Source organism: Brienomyrus brachyistius, chromosome 14 (genome assembly GCF_023856365.1).
Source record: "Brienomyrus brachyistius isolate T26 chromosome 14, BBRACH_0.4, whole genome shotgun sequence".
NCBI classification, from domain to species: Eukaryota; Metazoa; Chordata; class Actinopteri; order Osteoglossiformes; family Mormyridae; genus Brienomyrus; species Brienomyrus brachyistius.
In genome coordinates, this window is record NC_064546.1 from 22,382,952 (window position 1) to 22,407,848 (window position 24,897).

The 24,897-nt window shown below is 48.0% G+C and overlaps 1 protein-coding gene across 5 annotated transcripts; it reads right to left on the reverse strand.

Moving 5' to 3' along the window:
* Positions 1-1,047: 1,047 nt before the first annotated feature.
* Positions 1,048-24,491, reverse strand: LOC125707863 (hippocalcin-like protein 1). 5 transcript variants are annotated; one of them, XM_048975243.1, is made up of 6 exons: positions 23,525-24,123; positions 23,294-23,384; positions 17,775-17,908; positions 4,113-4,627; positions 3,043-3,148; positions 1,048-2,209 (listed from the first exon to the last, which is right to left on the reverse strand). In XM_048975243.1, the coding sequence occupies exons 4-6, from the start codon at positions 4,488-4,490 to the stop codon at positions 2,112-2,114; spliced, it is 582 nt and encodes a 193-aa protein (XP_048831200.1). In that variant the 5' UTR covers positions 4,491-4,627; positions 17,775-17,908; positions 23,294-23,384; positions 23,525-24,123; the 3' UTR covers positions 1,048-2,111. The 5 variants fall into 5 exon arrangements, with proteins under 5 accessions (XP_048831200.1, XP_048831201.1, XP_048831198.1 ...); XM_048975244.1 differs by lacking the exons at positions 17,775-17,908; positions 23,525-24,123 and adding an exon at positions 24,191-24,491 and having other exon boundaries at positions 4,113-4,622; XM_048975241.1 differs by lacking the exons at positions 17,775-17,908; positions 23,525-24,123 and adding an exon at positions 24,191-24,490.
* Positions 24,492-24,897: the final 406 nt, after the last annotated feature.

A 24,897-nucleotide genomic window follows, 5' to 3' on the forward strand; every position in this document is an offset into this window, starting at 1 on the left:
ATTTACTGAAGCTTGTCTTGTAGGAGACTCTTGGTGCCCCTTCGGTCAGGTGGTAACTTGATTTAAGCAGTTAGGAGTCGTGAGCCCCCATTAATGTCAGTCGGTTTCTTTCTTGTTCCTATGATTTGTCAAAGGTATCAGGTAAGCGGATTCAGGTCTTGTGATGCGATGTGCATTGGACTGGCCAACCACATTTCGGTAGAGTCATGTGACCCCTTCATGGGAGAAGTTGGGTGTCATGTATTCAGTTGTGGGTTCAGAGAGTATGTTTTGTGAGAGTTTGAGACGGCTCAATTAACCTCAGTAAAAAAAGATCAATGGCCTGGTTGTTCCCTTTTTACACGACGGGTCCAGTTTGTTTTGTTGAAATGTCTGGTGGCATGTAAAGTGAAACACTGGCCTCGGTAGCGATTCAGATCCCCCTGGCACCCCCTGAGCATGCCTTCACATGCGGGTTGGGCAACAACTACAAAAAAATGGCATATTTTAATTAAAAAAATACTGGGATACACGATAATATTGAGTCATCCAGCACTACCCCCCAGCAAACACGCATGCATGTAGCACCTAATTTTTTTACCAAAAGGAAAATGTGAAGGCGAGAAAAACCAATATATGAAACGAGCACTACACAGCTGCCGTTAAACCATGCTGACTGGAGGGGCAGGGCTTGCTGAATAGCCATTATATTTTTTGTCTGTAGAAAATGATCGATTGGACTAGATTTCGTTTTGGTTTAAAACATGCTTCAGGTCAATGTCAAACATCTTGCAGGAGCGGGATCGTAAAACGGGTCCCGTGCACTTGGATTGTAGCCTAAGCCTTCCTCCGCAACAACCGTGCTAATAATGGCCAGATATTGACACGGGCTTACTTGTCTGATATGACGATATGATCGGGAATCAGAATCTCCCAGCCCTAGTCCACCCCCCCCCCCCCCCCCCTCGCCTTCCGTTCACAGCCGGGAATTCACCACGATGAGGTGCACATCCAAACACACATGTATAGTAACGCTGCACACGCACATTGTGATTCCAAACTCGGAAGCACCTTGTTAACAAGGAAACGGTACACTTTATTATTACCATTCTCTCCAATTACACGTCTTGGCAGTAGGCAACAGATGAAGTATCCCGTAACACTGGAATGTAGAGAATCTCACTGTAAGGCGCGCAAGTGGCAGCAGAGCTGGGGGGGGGGGAAGCAAGGGGGATCACTGAGGACTGCCACAGAGATTCCGTCGCCTGTGTTCCCATGACACCGCAGTGTGCTTCCCTAAAGGAATGTTGTTCATAAGCATTCCCCTTTAATCTGTAATGAAAGGGAGCTTGTGGCCCCCCCAGTAGTGATGCATGCAGGACACCCAAAGAGAGAACTGGACACTCGTGCACATTCATGGGCATCAGAGTAAAGGAGCAGAGAGATAATCAGATGAAACGCGAGTCTTTGGAGGAACTGAGCACGAACACCAGGGTGGTTTCACCGTCGTATGACCACAACTGTGTTAAAACGGCACCGGCGAGACCCACTAACATTGCAAAGGACTTCCATCAGACCACAAAACAGCGACAACGGCGTTACAGTAAGCCATGCCCTTTGAGGAATAAGAAGTTAACCGATGAGAGCTTTCCCCGTAAAGGACGGGACGACATCCAGCCACAACAAGCCATCCGCCACCAGCGAGCATCACGGAGCAATCGTGCTGTGAATGGGGCACCTTTGAAATGGTGGGCAGACTGCGTGCAACACCAAAGGTCAACCACTTTGCACTTGTGTGCATGTAATGCTCAGTATACACAGAACCACACACGGTCACAGCTGGCAGCAGGAACGGGACCCAGAGGAGCTACCGTGATGATACAGCCATCCCCGAATGGACTGAGGTGAAGTGGTGGCCTCAAAACAAAGCAAAACGTTAATAACAACAGCAATGATCATCAATGTATTATTTTTTTTTTTTTAAAAAAAGCCAAGAAAATTCTGACTGCAAAATGTCCACGGTGGTGCTGGAATGGAGGGCCGTTCGGGCTGCATGTGAGGAGCTGCTGTCAGGCCTGGACATGGCGCTGTGGGGGGGTCGAAAACCGTCAGTCCCCCCACCGTCTCACCACTCAGAACTGGCTGGCACTACTGGGGTCGCACTGCAGCAGCCGGACGATGGAGGGGTCACTCTTGGCACCTTTGATGAATTCTTCCAGGGAGAGTTTACCTGTCGTGAAATTGCGGCGGGGTTACCACAGAAAGCCCTGCGTCACTGCGGGACCTCACTTTATAAACTGCATTTTCTGCAATTTGTCCTTCAAACTCACTGTCCATCACTGACAGGACAGCTGCCATTGCAAGTGACAAAGTTGCTACATAATGGGTGTTTCTCAATACCAAACCCGCAAAAGACTGTACTTGTAACTTGCCTCCCAAGAATGAACTTGGGGCGCATTGTATCGTTGGATTGGTCTTGCTTGGTGAGGATGCAACTGATGTATCCTTGAAATTTGGTTGCGGGACGAGAATCATTTTTACTGTCCTCTGTACTTCTGTTCTTAGTATTGGAACTGGTCTTTGGCAACGGAAGATGATGTAAAGTGGATACGCGAGAATACAAACACTGCCAAGTATGGACAAGTATGGCCAACGCCTCGAGCCTCATCAAATCGCCACCCCTATAACGAGCGGGGGGGGTGGTGAGGCCATGTTTTGAGCATGCTCAGTCTGCATGGCAGAACGACCCGCCATGGCACATGACCGCACAGACGTGTACGCACTGTACATGCACCCCCTGTGTACTAACTCTTCAGTGTTACAAGTGTTTGGTGCCATATACTATGAATCTGACAGTTTTGCAGGTTTTAAGGCAATTTTATTCAAACTAAATGAAGCCTAATTAAGAGCTCAGCAAGAATGTGTTCTAACTATCTGCTGTTTCATATTTCATCGATTCCAAGAAAAAGAGTGACATTAGTTTGGTGATGTATTATATCAGAGCACTGTTGGCTGTGTGATTGGTTCGGGTTACGACCCTTGACATTTGACTTGGCTGCTCACCGTCATTGTTAGTATCCATCTGTCTGAAGATCTTGTCCGTCCGTTTCTCTGGGGTGGACTCATCCTCTGGCATCTTCATCACCGAGGACACCATCTTGTAGATCGCCTGAGTGAAGATTGGGGTGCATCAGCATAGGATAATGGACACGGGACTTCAGGAAACCCCAGTATGCATGGGTGACGGCCCACGCCCGTGGCCTGTGAGCCCAATCGTCATGCGCATTGAGTGCTGTGCCTGTCCCTGCAGACTGCGGTCCAGCCTGACCGCTGCCCCCTTGAGCTGGACCGTTGCAGCATGAATCGGGCTGAGTTCAGCCTCACTGGCTTTGTGCCGCATGACCAGGAGCAAAGTCCTGAGTCGGAAGAGGTGAGCATGCTCCAATGTCACCTGGAGCGTAAAACCGAATGAGAAATGAGTCGCTGAACCAGGCAAGTATTGGCACATATGGATAGAAGAATGTCGCAGAGCTGTGCGTGGAAGTGAGACCTGTTCCTAGGTGGAGATCTGGGGCATGTGATGCCTTATTCACCTCAAAGATAAGCGAGCGAGTCACGTCCAGTGTCATGGTTAGCTGTAGTGAATTTGGAGGACATAATAGAGCCACCTCTTAAAGTCCTTAAAGATGTAAACAAGGAACACAACCACGGAAAGTGCTGGAAGCTGGCAACGAGCTGATCTGTCGGCCATGTGCTTGTCTCATATATTGAGTGCAGTTTTGACACAGTGCTCACACACCTTTCCAAGGTTGGCTTTGGTCTGAGGTTTCTGGACAGGCCTGCAGCACTGTAGACTGGACTGAACATGTCTCGCCTGGTACTACTTTCCAGACTTTCAGAGCTGTTCTTTTGAATCGCTGGCAGATTTGTTTTCTGGGTTGGATTGAAATATCTTGCTGATTGCCTTCAAAGGGGCCACTTGATGTTTGTTTGCTCTGTTGTTTGTTAAGTGTGCTGTGTTGCGTGTAGATTGGTGAACCGCACACATTGTCATGGTGAAGCAAGATACCATAAAGTGAAAAGCTAGAAAACAACAAAAAGAACAGAAAGAGGTAGAGGAAGAAGGTACCAACCTGCACTATCTCCAGCATCTCAGCACGGCTGATGTAGCCATTGCCATCCAGGTCGTACATGCTGAAGGCCCACTTGAGCTTCTGCTCCAGCTTGCCCCGCGACGTCACGCTCAGCGCGATGATGAACTCCCGGAAGTCGATGGTGCCATCACCGTTGGTGTCGAAGGTGCGGAAGACGTGCTCAGCGAATTTGGAGGCATCGCCATAGGGGAAGAAGTTGGCATAGATCTTCTTGAACTCGTCCACGGTCAGATGGCCTGTGGGGCAGTCCTTCAGGAAGCCCTTATACCACTCTTGCAGCTCGTGATCTGTGAACTCCGTGTTCTCTCGGAGGTCATTCAGCACCTCTGGACGGAGCTTGCTGTTCTGCTTCCCCATCCTGCTGGCTCTCCTCTCTTCTTCGCTCCTTTACTCCACTCTCTTCCTTTCTCCTCTGTCTTGGGTCTTTTCTTCCACTTGACTTGCTGGCTAATTCCACCTGGCTCTCCTCACCAGTGCCGCTACAGATCCCTGCTCTACCAATTAAGCGAGAGAGAGAGGGAGAGTGCGATAAACACTCCAGCACAGACACGACAAGCAGTATGTGAAAGAACAGCAGTGGCAAAACCATTAATCAGCCCTCCTTTTTAGTCAATTAATTTGATTCGCGGGCACCAGTTCTTTTGAAAAACAATTCAACCTGACAAATAGTTTTCCCTTTGGTGAAGAGGAAATTAGCTGTGGGTGGTTAGTATCGGGCACGGGCTGGCTTGAGGGACCCTTGTTTGTCGGCTCCCCCCATTGAAACCATTGCCGCTCCAAAGACCTCTGGCAAACTGGCTTTTCAGATAATCCTTCAGCCAGCAATCTGAAGCCTGATCTGGGATTTAATGAAAAGGTTTCCACCAACCAGTAATCCTCTCGCAGCCGGCTCTAAACAGGTTCCAAATAAAATGTCCCTATTCAGAGAGCAAGTGAGACTTCTGGCCTCTGCGATCTTTTGAAGACTATGCTGTTTTATAGAGATGCTTCTCAGTGTTAATACCCTGCAACAGTGCTGAGGATATCGCTTCATCACCAGAATTGCAGGAATGCATCTGCTTGGAACCATTCTGGTTACTCCGAAACATCAGTATGCAACAGGGCAATTCAGGCTCTGTGGCGAACACTTCTGTGCCATTACGAAACGAAGAATAATAGTCACACCATGGGAGCCTAAGTACTGCTTTAATGGTGGACTAATTTCGTGTAAAGCTCAGAATTGCAATATGCACAGAACATTTTCCTTCAAAGCTTATGTGCAAAGGGAAACCATTTTGCAAATTTAATTTGGGGAAAATGTAGTGGACACAGGTGTGAACCACATGCAGGAGTGTCGCACATGCACACAAACAATTCAGTTCAATTAGTCATCGTCACAAAGCACTTTACATATAACCGGCCACACACACATCTCGCGTCATAGGAGAGGGGGGTTACTTTAGTGTGTAACTGCACCAGTGGTGTGTAACTGGGCCAGTGCCGAATCTGTCCATGCAAAATGGCAGCTTGGGAGTAAATGCATGAGCTTGATGCTTCAATATCCCTAGAAACCACTCTTGCGCTCTCCGGCCTTCAGTTCCCACTTTTCCTTGATTTGTCTTGCTGCCCTTCATTAGTCATTAGTTATGAGTCACCGCTGACCTCTGCCTCATTAGAGTCCATCAAAAGGAGACCCTGCTTTTTCACCAGAAGCTCCTGTGATGTCAAGAGCATAAGCTACTCCAAGCAACGAGGTGATGAATGATGCAGGTATTCGCTTTCCGAGGTCAGGGGAGGTTGTTGGGGGTTCCCAGTAGCAAGGTACCAAAGAACCTAGCAGCCATTTGACTTCTGCTCCTGGTCCCTCGGTGACAGAGAGCACTTGTCAGGTTACTTGGTAACCTTAACCCCAGGTAGCATGGCTCTGTCAAGCAGAAAGGCAGTTTGGCCGCTCCTGCAGTGCTGTGTCTATGTGACTATGGGATGAGGTCAACTTTCCATTGATATGGAATGGAATATGGATTTTTTTCTGAACACAGGAGTGAGCAAATCCCACTGCAAGTAAAAAAAAATATGACGTGTTTTAGTCATCATCAGTAGTATATCATCTGTGATTCTGTTTTCTGTACAAAGTAAAAATAATCATTTTCTGTTAACAACCTGCTGGGCAGGGCTGTGGAATCAGCGGCTCTGAAGGAATTACCGCCAGTTTGCTAACTGTTACTCAACGGGATCCGTAAATATGAATGTCATGAGTCACTTCAGAGTCACTTTAATGTCACACGGTCTATCTAATGAAAGAACATCGTGCGTCATCAGTCTGGGCCATATCAGAAGCCTAGAAGGTTATTCGTGGAATCAGAATGTTGTTATTAATGGAATCCAGGGAGACGTTAAGCATTCCACCATAAGCTGTGAGCCTGGACATGCAGGCTACATCATAACACATTCAGATGCACCGCTACGTCAATTCCCAGTTGCTTCGATGTAAAACGGTGTGGGGTCACAGCCCAAGCTTCTGCTCTACCGCTTAATGAAAGTGAAAGTCTGTCCTTATTTGCTGAGACGTATTTGAGTGAGACAAGAATGGATTTCGTTGTTCCCGAGATTTGTTTAGCTTACGGTGGAGCCCCAGCTGCCATGTCTTGTAGACAGAGGGTAAGAATCTTGTGCAGTGCCAGATGTGGGTAATTAGCCATGACTCAATTTGAAGCCTTTATAAAAATCCCCCACTGGAGAGTGTAGCCTGAAGCAGAGAGCAGCCCGAGGCAAAGTACAGCCCAAGGCAGAGTGCAGACCGTGGAAGAGCACAGGCCGGAGCAGAGCACAGCTCAAGGCAGAGCACAGACAATGGAAGAGCTCAGGCCGGGGCAGAGCGCAGAACGTGGAAGAGCACAGGCCGGGGCAGAGCGCAGAACGTGGAAGAGCACAGGCCGGGGCAGAGCGCAGAACGTGGAAGAGCACAGGCTGGGGCAGAGCGCAGAACGTGGAAGAGCACAGGCCGGGGCAGAGCGCAGAACGTGGAAGAGCACAGGCTGATAATACCTGATCCATATTGACAGCACTTGACAAAATTAAGTGGTAGTGGGGAATGAAATAGGAAAAAGAGAGGGATTTAGACAGTAGAAAGGAGAGACAGAGATGAGGCACAGCCACATGTGCTCTGATCGAGGGAATGCTTGAATGGATGGGTTCGAAGGCTAGGACATCCCTGCTTACATCGCCCTAGTTCAAGCTCCATCTCATACCTGGTCATGTCACTTAGGGACTGTATCATGAGCCCCTGTGTGGTGGAGAGTGTTAATTAAACATGATGCTCAGGCTGAGTAAAGGAGGAAGAGACTGGGGAGGTACAAACAGCAGGAAGAAAAGAGTAGGTTCTCCGGCCTCCCACCATCTGGCCTTTGGAGGTGCTGGAAGTCGGGTTTAATTGGCACGTAGCGACCACTTCAATGTAAGAAACACTCTGCTACTTGTTGCTTGCCGGAGTATCATACATAAAAAGCAAGCATCCTATACTTGCTCTCACCATATGCTGATGGATGGGAGGAGACAGGGGCTGCGGGGGGAGAGCTGTGGATCACTGGTGTCCATTACAGCTTCCTAACAGGTCCTTGGGGGCTGGGTTGAACTCAACCCATGGGCATGGTCTCCATGGTTACCCCATTAATAACCTGCTTGACTGTGATCCTCATATAGTTGGAATCTGATTTGTGTTCCTCGGGTGATGTATTAAAGACACCTGCTAGTTCAAGACAGAAAAAGGCAGCAGAGTGCCTGGATGGGAGCAGTCTGTCCATCCTCTGGCACCTCCCCGTCCGGCCTCCCACCTGCATTTATCCGCCCATCCATCCACCTGTGTCTCCCTATTCCTCTGCCTGCTTCTCCTTGTCTGTTCCTCGTCCTGCCTGCATCTCCGTCTTTCTCCTTGTGTCTCCTTGTCCCCCTGCTTGAATATCCCCGTGCGTCTGCATATTTATGTATTTTCATATTATTACTTGAACACCCACAGACTGACCCATAGGGTGATTTACCTCGTCTGCACTCTGTTCCAGCCACGTTCTGTTTGTACTGTATTCTGCTCCCTAATTAACCTTTGCCAGTGGGAAGCAAAAGTGCGGGACTTTTCCAGGCCTCTGCGGGGGAATCATATACTTCCCCCATTAGAAAAGCAATTTATTGATGATAAAAACACAGAACCCCTGCTGCCACATTTACATTCAGGCTCACCATGGAGTTATTGCTGCCGTGACGCGTAAACGGAAAAAGTCATTCATGCATTGACTCTCAGTCCCTTCCCCCCCCTCTCCTGGTATCACTTTGCCAGATATACTTGGCCCCTTTTCTATGTCCCTCCAAGGGCTAACGTGCTACCGAAAATGGCACGTGGCCTCCCCTCCTACCAGTACCTGTAACATGAGTACATATTTCACTGAAGCCATTTTTTGGCCCGGTCACATGAGGGGGTCCTGTAAAATGGGGTTTTTATGCCAGGTTGGGTACTGATGTTGGGAAAGTCCCCTTCTGCGAAGTTGTGTGGTCTGTTTCATAGCTGAAGTTGCTCTCAGACGTTTCCTCTTCACTGTCACTTCAGGTGCAGGTGACCAGGGCAGCTCTTGCAGAGCAAAAATGTGGCAAACTGACTTCTTGGACTGATGGCGTCCTATGATGGTGCCGAGTGGAAAGTCACTAGCTTTTCCTGTATAACCACCCATTCCGTTGCAAATGTTTGTTGCTTGTTCTGTGGCTGTGAGATTAATTATACACCTGTATCAGCAGTGGGGGTGGCTCCATTAGGACATGCATATACTTTGGGTCATATAGTGTGGCTTGGGGGGGGGGTGGCCATTTCACCATGGCAATGCATATGATGACAGGTGCATATGGCGAGTGGTAGTGTATAATGTGTATTCTCACAGAAGAAGGGAGCTCTATCAGAAGAAGCGAGACAACCAATGTGTGTTGGTTGGACTGACTTGCCCTGGAGCACCCTGGGTGTGAGTGGGTAGGAAGCCCTCAGCAGACCTGCAGATCAGAGTCACAGGGCTACTTTGGAAGCCCCTGTAGATCAGCAGCCCTAAGGGACTAAGACCACCTGCAGGCTCTTCTGAAAGCTGTCACTGATGGGTCATGTGACCTGCTTGAGTCGCGTTGAATCGGACTAATTGCAGTCAGTCAGTCTAGTGGATATCCCACAGAGTGGAGAGTGTTATTGACCGGAGGAAAGATTCTCCCAATGAAAGTAAGAGAATGAGGCTTGGCTCTCAGTCGCCCCCTACTGATAATCATAATAACTGCATGCTGGAAGGGGTGGACCGTGGGCCAGTCTGACAGTTGAGGGGGGGGGGGGCTGTAAATATGCAGGCAGTCCTTCTATCTCGCTGCTAATTCAGGTGACTGATTCTCCTTGAACACGAATTGAAGCTGTTTATCGGTTTTGTGGACCCTCAGGAGTTTGTTATTGTTTGGAGGGGGTGCAGTCGATAAGGCAGAGGCGGCATCACGGGCTGCTCTAGGTCAGAAACCGTTTCAGAAATGCCCCTCGATAGATGCATTAGGCTGAGCACCAGCTGATAAGATGTGTCAATGAAAGTGTTTCTCTTATTTGGTGGCTTTGAGCTGAGCAGCTCCAGCTGTAATGTTTTCTGTTCACTGAGCCTGTCTGGGTCACCAGTACCTCCTGGATCTGTACTGTCCTGAAACTGAACCAGCTTGTTACCCTCCCTCCGGATGGCTCTCTGTTTATGGGACCTGGATCGGCAGTTTCCCACCGCGGCCACCAGCCCCGTGCCGCAAGGGCCGCTCAGTATTTATGCTGTATTCCTGTACTCACGTTCTTGAGGATTTTGCCCTTGCACAATCAACCATAAAGGTTTTATTCTGAGACCACAAATAGCTCCATAGACCCGTGCAGATCTTACTTCTCCTACCCCAACGGGATGACCAGATGCAAGCTGTTAGACGCACGGTGTGCTGAAGCTGGCCATGGGCAGGGGTGACCAAAAACCCACCCTTCATTTATGGGAGATGTCGGGGAGACCATGGCAGCATTTCTGGCTCAGTGCTGCAAGGAGGAGGAAGCTCTGTGGTGACATCAAGTAGATCAGCTACAGAGCCATGGTAGGGCTGATACCAAGAAGGTCACAGCAGAGCAGGGTGACATGCAGCGGTGGTGTGATGCTGTGACCACAGACCTCTGTTTCTAAATAAAGCCTTGAAAACCTCAGAGGGCAAAGGTGGCTTGGACAAGCCAAAAAAGACCAGAGAAAACGAAGCAGGATGTGAAAGGACCGTCAGCCTGGAGTAACAATGCCCGTTCTTCCAGACCCCGGGGCGTGGCCAAGCTGCCCTTTGTTTTAGTGGATCATAATAGATCGGGCCAGATGTCACGGACTCTGTTTTGCCTGTGCTATGGGAAGGGGGTGGTGTACACTAGCAGACCTAGATACGATCTCACGCCAGGAAATGGAGTGGGCCAAGAAAATGACATGCAACTACCGGTCCCTCTGGCCAGCATGTTCTACTGTGACACCCTGTGCTCCCCAGTTTATGTATTTGAGCAGGACGGCTCAAATTTTCATTATTATCATTATTGATTTTTTATATATATATATTATATAAAAATTATTTAATATAACATATATATAGGGGGCGGCATGGCGGTGCAGTGGTTAGCACTGTTGCCTCACACCTCTGGGACCCGGGTTCAAGTCTCAGTCTGGGTCACATGTGTGTGGAGTTTGCATGTTCTCCCCATGTCGTCGTGGGGTTTCCTCCGGGTACTCCGGTTTCCCCCCACAGTCGAAAAACATGCTGAGGCTAATTGGAGTTGCTAAATTGCCCATAGGTGTGCCTGTGTGAGTGAATGGTGTGTGAGTGTGCCCTGCGATGGGCTGGCCCCCCATCCTGGGTTGTTCCCTGCCTCTCGTGCCCATTGTTTCCGGGATAGGCTCCGGATCCCCCGCGACCCAGTAGGATAAGCGGTTTGGAAAATGGATGGATGGATGGATATATAAAAATCTAAATATTATTATCTCATTATTGTCATTCATTTCTGACCAGTGGATGGCTGCTTGTGAAAATGCTCACCCTGGCAACACCCATTCAGATGCAAGGAGGACCGAGTCGGGATCAGTACAAGGCAGTAAGAAGCACAGCAGCACCAGAAGTCTGTTAAGGTCAGCACCCAGCCAGACCACATAGATGTGGGTCCTGTTCCTGGCCACGGTCCTGCTGAACAAATTTTGTACGCTCACAGGCAAAGGGAGGGTGAAACTGACTGAGGAATATATGCACAAAGGCAGGGAAAGCAGATGAGGTATAATCTACTTCCTGCACTGACAGGAAGTCACCAACATAGCGACTGCCGGATGTCTAAGAGAGGAACAGCCCCCCCCCCCCCCCAAAAAAAAAAACACTCACACAGAACCACACATTCAGAAATATACACACACGCACACTCAGAGACTGCAAAATGCAAGCACAGGTTTTGGTTTTCTCTGTGGGGACATTTTCTCAGAAATTGTCCTCACAAGGAGAGGAAAACAGAAACCAAACGACAGAAAAACATACAGGTGGCCCCACCCAGCCCACACACACCGTATGCCTGCTGGAACGCTGACAGCCATAAACTGTTTACTCTGTTTACCTCAAGACTTTGCATGACCTTTACTTAATGAAGTACTTTTACATTTTCCAAGAGATCTGACAGTGCAGCGTGTCCATCTGACACCTGACATGCACCTCACAGTAGGAACGGACCTCTACACCACCACACAGGGGGTTGGCCATTTTGCAACACACATTCTGCAAGTGTGCCTGTGACAGACAGTGCCTGTGTATTTGCATATGCAGTGTGTGACACTGCGTTGGGGGTGTGTGTGTCTGCAGAGCAGCACATCGCTGATGCCCTACGGCAGACTGACTCCTGCAAACACAGGTCAAAAAAAAAAACCTCATCAGCCCCTTTGGCAAGTTTCCCACCTAAGTGCACAGCTAGACCTGGCAACCGCCAGATGCATGATGGGATACAGGAAGACACAGGCACAAGAAACAGCTGTGTTCAAGATAAACAGAAACACCCCACTTTCCATTCTGGAGAATGGCCAGACCCTAACTGGATTTCTTTCCATTCGCGGGAGGGCACTTGATGGTTACACCAGTTCACCATTTGTTTCACATAAATATTGAACTTGTTGACTAAAGCTAGATAAGAATGTGATTGACTGGGGTAACCTCGGGATGACCTTGGGTGACCCCCAAGGCCACTGAAGGTGAAGCGACAAATAACGGGACGAGGTTTATGATAGACAAATGTCTCCCTAACTTTCCAAAAGAGGGACGTGAAGGAAACTGCAGATTTTGTCGAACTGCAAAGCTCCTGTAACCAGCCTTGAATTATTCACAAGCGTGTGATCCTATGCTTTGAGGGAACCACACACCCAGCCTGGCCTCCTCTTTATCGTAGGACCTTCGCATGTCTTGCTTTATTCTACCACTTTTTTTTCCAGACACAGAGGTTGGATGACCATGCTAAAACCGACATTTAGCTGATTACATATTTAAACAAAGTCACACAGCAAAACTTAGAGCACAAGATATTTCCATCCTCTGTGCTTTTATGGTAAGACAATTTAAACATAGACAGCTTAATGAAGAAATGCACTCCCACGGGACGTGCGTGTGTGTGAAAAGTGTGTGGGAAAGCAACAAAAGAAAAAAACCCAAAAAGCTCTCTGGGAAGAGTGAGGGTGAGCAGGCGCTATTAACTGCGTGGAAGAAGTTACACAACATCTCGCAACGAGATTCATACTGAGGAAGAGGAGGCGCGTACAAAAACATCGAGGGGAAATCGGGTGGAAATGCTGAGAAAGTGCAGCTTTTCCACGTAGTTTCTCTGACACACACTGCTGGATGGCCTGCAATGGGAACCCAGCTCAGACGAAGAGATCTGACCTCGGAATTATGATTCAAGTGTAAGTTATGTTTGAAGTCTGTAACCTTGCTGATGGGCAAGTGCTGCCGTATGTTTGATCTGCATGGCTCGGCGTTTTTCTGACACTAAAATGAATAGCAAACAAGATAAATGAACATTTCTGATCCGAAACGGAGAAGCATGAGAGGGAATGATAAAGAAAAGCAGCTAATAGCAGCACTAATCGTCCCCCCCCCCCCCCCCCATGGCATTCTGGGAGCCTCCCCCTCAGCCAAACCACAGTGCCGTCCGCCTTGGCCAACTACAGCCCCCACACGTGCTGTTGCCTGGCAGCAAGAGAAGCCAGACTGTTGCTGAGGTCTGTGTTGCACTCCATTCACACCGCGGTCACTGCCTCTGACACTGGTATTTGGGTGCAGGTAGGTCCGGCAGGCCAAAGGGCAGGTCACAGCTCTCTGCTGGACACAGCCTCCAATGGGTACAGCGGCTCTGAGAAGTGGCCCGTGTCCTTCTGTCTTGCCGGCGGCTTTAGTTCCTCTCAGTCCATGGAAGAGAAAATGAACTACCAGGATGGGGGTGGCAGCAACCACTCCGTCCCGCTCAGGCCCCTAGTTACTTATTCAGACGCCCAGCAGATGGCCACAGCTGGAGTGGGGCCCACAAAAGTGTGCCGGGAACCCGACCGGCACGTTTTCGGCGCCACCCAATCCCATTGTGCCTCACTAGTGGCTCCACGTTGAGTATATAATGAAAACAAGACTGGAACCCACCCCCCAGTGCCCTCCTGAACAGACCGATCGCCAGCGCCCACACCCCTCTCCACTTTCACTCATGGTGTCCCGTTTCAGCCCAGTCGTAGTGTCATCTGAATCAGCCAGTCCCTCCCCTGACACCATCCATAACTCTGCTTAACCAAGCGCGTAACCAAACGTGATGATCGCTGCGCGATGCTCATCCTCCGCTTGCATTTTCTGCACATCATTTTGATATGAGGAAAGACGAGGTGCCATTTTGTGGGCCAGACTGTGGACCCCAATGTACTGATGTCCACATGGACTTAACAATGGAGCCTGGCCCCCTTGGCTGGCCGGCTCCGGATTACCAGAGGGGAAAAACACTAACGCTAACGTCAAAGAAAATACCAGTTAATTGAATAAAAAATGTTATTTGACAGTAATGTGAGGGAACGTGTCTGTTACTGGTGCGTCTGAGCCGCCATAGTGTCCAAATCGACTGTGACACTTAACACACGCGAGAATAGTAATTACACAATCTGCTCGGCGAGCCGTGTGTCAGCAAGCAATTATGCGTGTGACAACAGCAGCCGGGCGGGAGAGGCAGCGAACACTGGCAGTGAAAGACAGATGGGCTGAGCAAGACATGAGAATAACTCGAACCCGGTGACTGGAAGTGCAGGGTTAAACAACTCGGGCCACAGATCCTAGGCCCACAGCGAGGTCCACATGGTACATAGGCTGTTATTACTATATGCGGGGCAGCAACAGAAGCAGCCAGATGAGAATCTCTGAGGAATGTCCAGGATGTCCTGGAAAAAGTGCCCAGGCTTGATTTTAACACAGTCAAGCTCATGCTAGGAAAAAACGAGTCATCCTTTAAGGCTTTCTCTCAAGTCGGAGCCGAAAGACCAGGGCCGAAGGAAGACTGGACTTTTTACCGACGCTTGTGAAATTGGCACAGGTCTCCCAGATGCAGTGTTTATCTAACCACTCCATTTGCCATTCTAGTTTGATGCACTTCAGATCAACTTAGAGCATTCTTTCACTAAACTGGCACTGGCATGAAGAAAAGGCTATCATTAGCAAGGTGTGCATCGTCTCACAAACCACAAAAACGACCTAGTAAAATAAACCTCTGAGATGTAATTATGGGCAGCCTGTCAGTACCCTGCTCCCTGGTCCTGACATAATAATGCAGTATTTGCTGGCTGAATAGATCTACTTGGCAGGGTGTTTAGATCAAAACCAAAGTCATTCGTAAATAAGGGCAGAGTGACCGCACTAAGATTCCTGACCTGCTTCCACTAATCCGTCGTCAGGCATGACATCCCACAGCACCTCACGCAGGCTGAGCATGGGCAATGAACAATACGTCTGGCTGGTTGGAGCTCTCTGCGGCAACTCAGAAGAAGGTAATTTAATCTCTGTGATGGATTGCATTTGCGGCCGGTTGGAGAGTTAGGGAAGCTCTCGGGGAGGTTGGATGTCCTTAGAGCACATTCCACTGAGCACAGAAGGCTGGCATGTATCCTAATGTCGACATGTTTGGGCTGGAATGCAAGGAAGCACAACTGTCAAATGATGGGGTCCTGGGTCCCTTTATTGGGACATGATGACAAGGTGGAAACCGGCAAAGGATGGCATGGGAAAGCAGGGCCTTGTGTTTTTGTATAAAGTTCATTTTGCTAGATTTCCATCCATAGCTATGGGAACATCTGAAAACACACCTCTAGATGTTATTGAGAAATCTGCTTTGGCTCCTTCTGATTAGGTGTGGTCCAGCTTCACTCCAGATCCAACGAAGTCTCCAAATCTGAGTAAAGCTCACCCTCAAAGCAACACCATCTTGGTTGAGGTGATGCAGCATTCCTGCGAGGTTTACAGCCGTCGTGCACGGCCCCCATCCTGTTCCGTGGTTTGTGTACATACGCCGTCTGTAAATCGTGAGGCTGGAAGCTCTGTGACTTCTCACTAAATGTGTCTGGCAGACTGATGAATAACGAAGACGCAGCTTCACTGTGTCGATGAACAGCTCGCATTGCTGTAGAAATGCAATGAGATGAATGGGTGTCTCTTGCATTGTTACATGCATGCTGGACCCTGTGTGTTAATCTGTCTGAGGCTCATTTACCCTCTCTCCACCAGTCCGTCCTTTCCCTTACTCTCTCACCCCCCCCCCCCACACACAGCCCCAGTTCATTCACTAATAATGGCAGCATTCGCATCTGTGGCGGTTGGAGGCAAAGCCGGAGGGAGTGAAATGGATGACTGAATGCTGCAAAAGCCTGAACATCCATCAGAAGCGAGGCGGCATGTTTCAAAACAAATCCTGTCACCTGTCCAAGGAAAAATTCCCATTAGGAGGAGTGGGTAGGTGAGGTGGGCCGGCCGTGGCACCTCACAAGTGCCTTTTGTTCCAGCCCCACAATCACTCTTAAAGAAAGGAACCGTTAAATATTAATGAGCAGCTGCACAGAAAATTACCTCTGCTTCCTGTCAAGTTTTCAGCTGCCGATAAGGCCAGGAAACCTTATCTTATCAGCAAAATCGTGGTTCGTGATGGTGGGGGGTAGCAGCATAATGAAACCTCAGTTTGGCTGTGTTCTGCCAACCTCGAGCGACGGGTTACCCATGCGTGACTGGGGGGTGATGAGATATAGGTGGCAGCACTGGCCTTGTCTCAGCCCATGCAGAGCCCGGTGGGGATTTGATGGTATAAACCAAACTTTTCTAGCTGAGTTACAGACCGTTGTTCATGGGGTTCGAGGTGCAGAGCTACCACGCGGGTCAGTCTTCCATGTCAGAAACCCCGGGTTCCTATGGCTGCCTCCTTTTCCCCTACGGACTGCCTGCTGCAGCAACACATACCTCAGACTTGAGGGCTGTATTATGAAGTGGGTTTATTGGTTTAACAAAATTTCTTGAGGCTTACTTCTGAGTTTTGTATACTATGGTATTTTATCCCAATACCAATATTCAGTGTGGGTCCTTTTACGATAGAATTTGCTGACAATCAAGTTTGCTGAGAGGGATGGGAATCAACTACCGCCTATCCAAGGGCGGCTCTCAGTTTGCATTTTCGGTTTACAATGCCAACACTGTCCCTTTTATGTCAACACACACAGACAAACCCCAAGTCAACCTAAGTTGATAACCACCATCGTAGCATCATTTCACGCTTATTAAAGCAATAAGAGTTTGTTAACCTGGATCCTAAAAGGTAATTCAGGGTATGTACAATTTTCTTTGTAGTGAATTTTACTGGTTATGGACTCCGTAGCTGAAAATAGAGCACACGTGTATTCCTCTAAACAGCAGATGAATTCTGTTGGAATCAGTTGGATAGCCGCAACTACGATTTTCTGGCATTTATTGTGGTTTACTGATAGCGTCGCTCTATGGCACATGTGCTGTGGGACTGGATGAAAGGTGAACAAATAGCACATGCACAGGACCTCGACGTGTGGGCAGTTCCACTAGTTTCCCCCAGGGCTGCTGGCTGTCATACACAAACTAGTACCTAAACAGTTCAACACTGTCATGGCTCCACCTCCCCAACTTTCCCTACCCTGATACTTCTAGTCAAAAAAGGTGTAATTTCCACGTGGTTCCTTGCATTGGGAAAGCTGATGCAAGACGATGGCTGTACTCCCACCCCTCGTCGGCCCTCACACCAAGCCACTCGATGACTGGAGACAGGATATGGCACAGCAGATTCTGACTTTGAGCTGACATTTAAAAAAAGCACAGAATTAGAACAATCTGAAACTGAGGTGCAGCGCTAATGTTGCAGCAGATTAACCCAGCGTTCGGCATCCAGTCTACAGCACTGCAGACAGACTAGCAGAGTGCTACCAAAGTGCAATGAAAATGACAACTCTGAAGCCTGCATTACATTTCACAAATTCCTTCTGTACAAACGCTGAAAAGGGGAGAGTGTAATGCAGTAAAGCGGACTTGAATACGTAATACCTAGAGAGTAATACATACTCTGGCAAGCCACCTATCCAGCTCACAGCAGAGAGGAGCTGACCGGCAAGTTCTCAAGACATGTGATGGTGAGCTGGACAATGGCATTTTGGCTTGGTGCGACCGTGAAATTCCAGCTTCTGTTTCCAGTCCTGCTGTGAGAAAGTGGACTGTATTACAGAGGGTAAAAATGCAGTAATATTTCCACAGAGTGTCTTTGCTTCCCCGGGGAATTATGGGTAATTAGAATGGAGGTCAACTATTGACACAAGAGCACAGCATGTGCCCCCCCCCCCCCCCCCCCCGGCTTCCATCTTTCTGCCGAAGCTGCTGTTTCTTAGTGTCTGTTATTGTCTTTCCATCTTTCCACATTGCACACACAGAGATTCTGGAGCTCACACTGCCATCATCCACTTCCAATTTCACCTTTACTCTCTTTGATTTAATGAGGTGAAAAGCAGCGACACAGCCCGGTTTGTGCCAGCTTCCTTTCCCATGGGGCTATACAGCAAATACAACCTCACAAGCTCCTCCGCAAGTCTGGGACTGTGGTCCATAAGGCACAGGGGTAGACGTCACCGTGGGGATAGATAGGCTGCTGTCCCTTGCTGGGCCAATTAAACCAAACCAGAGTGGGGAGGAAGAAACAACAATAAGAAACAGGAAGTCCATATACCTTATATATATATATACCTTATATATATACCATATACCATATATCTCTTGTCACAGCCAAGATACAGCACATCTCTGGAAAAACGGCCAAACTCCTGAGACTAGGGACCTAGGGAGAGGTAGCTTTGCACACAGAGAATCCAAGGGCAACACTACAAATGGCAAACGAGAGCAATGGAAACTTTGTGAATTCCTCAGAGACGGCTTGGAATGGATGGGAACTTGGGGAGAAGCTTGCAACGGCGCAACAGGAGTGTGCAGCTGTCGGTGTGGACAGCAGAAGCCAGCAGAGCTTTGGCGGGCTTGTCCTGATACGTGATGTCGGGACCAGAGGATGTGATGTGTGATGTGAACCCTCTCGCACATGGTAAGCTCTCCCACGGGCAAGGCGGTCTTTCTCTCTCTGTCTGTCTCTCTCTCTCTCTCTCTCACACACACACACACACACACAAGAATGTTTGTTTTCATATCTTTGTGCAGACTCTCTATTCGTTTGTATGGGAAAAATGCATAACAATGACAACCTTAAACCCTATTTAGCCCTAAACTCCTAAACGTAGCCATAAGTAACCAAACAAAATATAAGATTTTGGGGATTTTTAGTTTTTTGATTGCAGTCATATATATTCATAAAATTGAGTTTCCGTTTGAGGGCACCGAAAAAATGCCCCCCACAATGTCAAAATAAACATGACCACAGACACAGACAAATACACACAGCTGTCCAAAGATTGCACCAAAATTCCAGACAGAACAGGCTATCCTAGACTATAAACCCCACTGTGGACCAATGACATCCCAGTTTGAATCTGGTTTTACTGGAAGATCTTGTTCAACTCCTTGAATGTCTGTACCCATTCCCTCTTCCCAGAATCTCCCATCTCCCTGCATCATGAATCCCATTTTCTGTCCTGGTATGAAAGATTCTTTCCAAGTGAATTTGTTTAACTGCTCTGCCGTTGTGTCTCAGCACTAAACTAGGTGTCTAACAACTGCCCCAAAAGCACTGCTTGTCTCAATACTGACACTCAGCACAGCACTGTCTGCAACAGATTTCAGATAGACATGCCATTCCACACACAGAGGGAGAGCCACCCCCTCCTTTTGGGAGCTTTTGTGCTGGTTAGCCAGGTCTCTGTTCAATGTCTCAGGTGCCTCATTGCAGTGTTAGTGGAAGGGTATTAGCCTCCAGGGTGTCCAAACCGCCGCTTAAAAATATTCCATGCATAAAACATAAAAGGCCATTAACTTCAGTTTCTGCCGGCAACAGCCTCATTAGAGAACGTGCCAACAGGGCCCAGGTGCTTGAAATGACATCAGGGGAGGCGGCAGCAGACGTATAAATAAGGTATAGTAAATAATGATGAGGTTATAACCGAGTTCATCTGAGGCATCCTGGGTGCTTTCTGACAATAGCCCTAGGGGCTGAGGAATAGCGTCAGGGGGCAGTGACAAGGCAAACAAACACCCCCCCCTCGCCATCTCACATATCCACACAGAACTACCTATAGAATTATTATACTGATGCTACTAAGAACCACTTTTTTTAAAGACAGAAGAGGGGGTTAGGTTTAGTGGCACACAGAAAAAAATCAAGGGTAATTCCCATCATGCATTTTGACTGTAGTGTGACGTGCAAGCTGGGGCACTGATGCAGCCAGGGTGTAATCCAGCAAAGCCTTAAAAATGTGAGTGAGCAGAAGAGGGACAGAATATTTATCTGTTATGAATGTAGTCCAATGTGCCTGCCACACTGACAAGGACACACGTCACCACAGTCTCTCATTCAGGCCTGAATATTGCTGCTGGACCATCTGAGTTCTCATCACCGCTGGCTTGTTACCATGGAGAACGCTTCTGCCACCGCACTGCTTAGTGAGAAACAGGTCACTACCCTTGCTGATGCCACGCCCACAGCTACTCTGTCAGACAGAGGCCGCGTTCAGTGACCGTGGGCCTTCGGACCTCTTCCTGAGTCTGTCTACATTTCATCATCTTGGACACCTGCCCTTTTATTAAATACCAGAGCGCATCCCCACTAAATCCCTGTTTGGACATGTACCCTGCTACTGCTTGCTATAAAACAACAATCAAATGCTGCTTAATTAAAAATCGGTAAAGCATTCCCCAGTAGCAGGCTTACGAAATGGACGAGGTGTGAAAAGGGCATGTGACCCCTTCTGTGGGACATCCAGAAACAAGCCTTTGAAAAGCGAGGGGTTGCCATAGGGAGCAGAGGTGTTTTCCGGCTTTACAGAATGACTTTCCATTAAGCTGTGAACAAACACGGGCACTGGCGTTTGTTATTTGCAGGCGGATGAAAGTTTGATTTGATTGGGGCTGATTAGCGATGCACTGAATCCAATCTGCAGCTGCATAGCCTCAACCCGGCGAGGGCAAACAGTCAAGTTTAAACTGGGGTGGGGTGGTAAACAGAGAGAGAGAGAGAATGAAATCCTGCAGTGCTAACAGAGTATGGAGGCATGCCTTTATCTGAAGGTTTCACAGACCAGTTCCTGGATTTATCTTCACGAATGGTCCATTCAGGCCTTGATAGTGTAAACCACTTGGATGTGGATAAACGACTGCATTTACACTATAATCTATTCAAATACCAGCCAAACGTAGAGAACATTAAAATACGGCCTTTAATAATTTATCTGGTGAATAAATTATCGGTGCCCTTGGAAGCAGATTCCGACTGAGCCAGGAGAATGGATTTGATTAAGGAATTGATTCATGCATACTATTACTCTTGGATCAATCACGGGTTGGGTTTTCCAAACAAAGCGTCAGCCTGGAGAGGAAAACCTCTCAATAAAAGTCATTAGCACTTGCTGGCGTTTTCTGCGTGTGTGACATGTGGGACTCAAGGACTGTAAACGGCTGGAGGACCCATAACGGGACTGCAGGTCTGCTGTCCGCTTGTCTGGTTGGAGTTCTATGGCGGGTCACTCGTTAGAGAGTCAGGAGGAAAACTCCGGAATCTGAAAGTCCCCACTAGCACAGTTCCCACCATAAAATACCCCAGACAGAAACCAGTGAACATGGACTGAGGACTCCTGCTCACACTGCCAGTAGGAGGACCCCTCCTGTCAATCATTCACGCCGAGCCAATGAGAAACCGGTGCCCAGTGCAACATCCAGTAATGGCCAAGGGTGCAAGACTACTGTCTGCCTTTCCATTATTTCCATGGAGGCAGTGCTACTTGCTCCTTTCTGCCAAAAGGGTACGTCACCCTCAGACACTTTTATAGTGGTGGAGTGGGGTGAAGATCTATGTACCCATAATTCTGTGCTGCTAATCACAGGTCTGCTAACGGACAAGCTAAACTGTCTAGCTTTTCATCACCAATCACATTTCTTCTGTGACAAGACAGTGTGGCTGCATTTGAGGCGTATCTGTGGAATAGATGTCTAGTCCTGGTCTCTTTGTTAACTTATAGCCATGCCCAGCAAAACACTCTGGATGGAGGCTTTCTGCCACCACCACAGAAAGCCATTGGGCGTTCGGCCAGTGACCGTCTGTGGTGCAGCGTAAACATAAAGTCAGTGATTGTAGAGCAAAATCTCAGATGAGGGTCTTGGAGAATGTCATCTAAGGGTGAACAACAGGCAAGGGAGCGAGACCCCAGCAGTCAGCTTTTGCGCTTGCAAATGCTTAGAGAGCCATGTCCCAGATGCTGAACACCACTGCGCCATCAGATCAGACCACTGAAAGGAAGTTTGTATTAGTGTTCCGAAACGTTCACAAAAAGTGATTAAAACACTATTTTTTGCGAGTGTCGATTCTGATTTTATCTGTCTGCCATTTGAAGTATTGCATCGCATTTACTTTATGACACCAGAACGCAACGAAGATACAAGAGATAACGGAAAGAATCGAGCATGCACAAACCCGACATACCTGAAATGAACAAGTATCTAAGATCACGCACGAAATTAACGGACGTTAGATAGGAAAACGGCCACATTAATACAAAATGTAACCTCATTTAAATAATGAGCAATACCGTTAGTCCGGTATGCGAGGAAACGGAACTGCTTACGTGCGAATGTACAGATAATATATCCTACCGGTAAAGCTAAAACTCGGCGATAGTTTTTGAATTTGAGCATATACTGTTTCCTTTGTGTGTGCGCGTGTGTGCGCGCGTGTCAGACAGAGACCGTTACAGGTCACATCGGCCCGGCGCACCGTCAGCGCAGCTCGGCGTGTCTCTCTCCCGCTACAGAGGCGGCGCCAAGTTCGCCACAGAGGCCATTTTCCTCCCAAAAACTACATTCGAGACGCTCGCTTTCAAAGTTTATTTCGTTCCTTTACGTTGTTTCATACAAATAGGAAGCAAATGACCCAATACAATAAGTGTCCTGATAACAAAACGGACACATATCGGTATAGGCTATAAATGGCAATAAATTGAGAATGCTTACTGACTAAAAACAGGTAAGGTGCGAGAGTTTATAGTAAAGTATTTTCCATAAATTAGGCTTATTTTCCCGATATACCAGGTCCACAGACTGTCCCCACAGGAGCCCGGGAGCCGATGACAAGTGGATAATATTATGATTTCGTCTTAAGTTTTCACCAGTCAGAAACTGACAAGGCAAACTATGAAAGATGCAGCACTTTGGAAAAAAATTTAAAATTGCAATCTTTATATTAAGTACTAAATTTAGTTACATTACATATTCCTGTCCAGTTATAGTAAACTAGTTATCACACATTACCTACAAAATTAAGCACTTGAATGCATCAGTCGCAAAGCCAATCCGTTAGCATAATGTTAATGGAAACGCGTCAGAAGTGAAATAGTTATAAAACTGGACGAGCAATATGAACTTAAGGCAGCCTCTGTACTTACAGTCCGTCGACCCGTCTGCCGGGCGGAGGGCGTCCGAACTCCACTTCTTCCCTGGCCGATCAGTTTCTTTTCCTCCCTATTCGCTTTTTAACTTAAATAAACAAACAAAAAGCAGTTATGATAATTATCGAATGCACTGGCTAAAAACAACAGAGACGCATGACAAAGCAGCGAAGCCGATAATCTGAGTGCAACAGTTGCCAAGTGAAATGGATCTTCACTGGTTTGTACCTTTTTTGTCAAGTTTTGTCGAGGTTTGAAAAAAAAAGCCACAGGAGGAAAAACACGACGGACTTAAGCAGAAAGGTAATTTTATTGTGTGACAGCGAAGGTTACGGTCTGTTGAGGAGACGGTCCGCCGCGTAGCGGATCGTCGTTTCCATGCCGAGACGAAGCTGGAGCGACCCGGGCAGCCCTATTCCACACAGCGCCTGAATGGACCGCTCCAACGCCAACACGGGGGAGAACACGTTGTCTTCTCGGTTTATTTTTCAAAGTTTACCAGAATATCATGGGTTTATAAGAATGAATATAACATGCATTTTCTTTACGAAAGACTTTTTATATTTAAAATATGTAAAAATCATTTCAGTCTAAAGCTCCAGCGTTGTCTGGTGTCGTTGAGCTGTACCCCGCTTGTGAAGGCGTGGATCCTTCCACAAACACGGACGCAGGCTGTAGGTACATCTTCGGCTAGTAATACAGTTGGATAAGCAGCCTAGTGGGTTTGCGAGCAGCCAGTTTAACTTCATAGTTTCCTGCTTGTTGCAAGACTTTTAATATAGAACTATGCTCGAGATGCTAGCCCATACTGTCACAGAATAAACACAAATTAAAAGGCAACTGAAAAAATTACTGGATAGATTATACACCAGTCAACCATAACAATAAAATCACCTCGCCAATATTATGTAGGTCCCCTTCGTGCCGCCAAAACAGCTCTGACCCGTTGAGGAATGGATTCCACATCGGGCACCAAGAGGTTAGCAGCAGATTCTGTAACTCCTGTAACTTGTGAGGTGGGACCTCCATGGATTGGACCTCTTTGTCCAGCACATCCCACAGATGCTCGATTGGCGTCTGATCTAGGGAATCTGGCAGCCAAGTCAATATTTTGCCATCTTTTTCATGTTCCTCAAACCGTTCCTGAACAATTTCTGCAGTGTGGCAGAGTGCATTATCCTGCTGAAAGAGGCCACTGCCATTGGGGAATAACACTGCCATGAAGGGGTGTACTTGGTCTGCCACAATGTTTACGTAGGTAGTACGTGTCAAAGTGGCATCCACATGAAGGCCAGGACCCAAGGCTTCCCAGCAGACCATTGCTCAGAGCATCACACTGCCCCCGCTGGCTTGCCTGCTTCCCATAATGCATCCTGGTTCCTTCTCTTCCCCAGGTAAATAATGCGCATGCACCTCGCCATCCACATGATATAACAGAAAATGCGACTCATCAGACGAGGCCACAACTACGACGACTGTGTGTTCTGACACCTTTCTATCACAGCCAGCATTAACTTTTTCAGCAGTTTGTGGTACAGTAGCTCTCCTGTGGGATCAGACTGGAGAGACCAGCCTTCGGTCCCCATGCACACCAATCACCC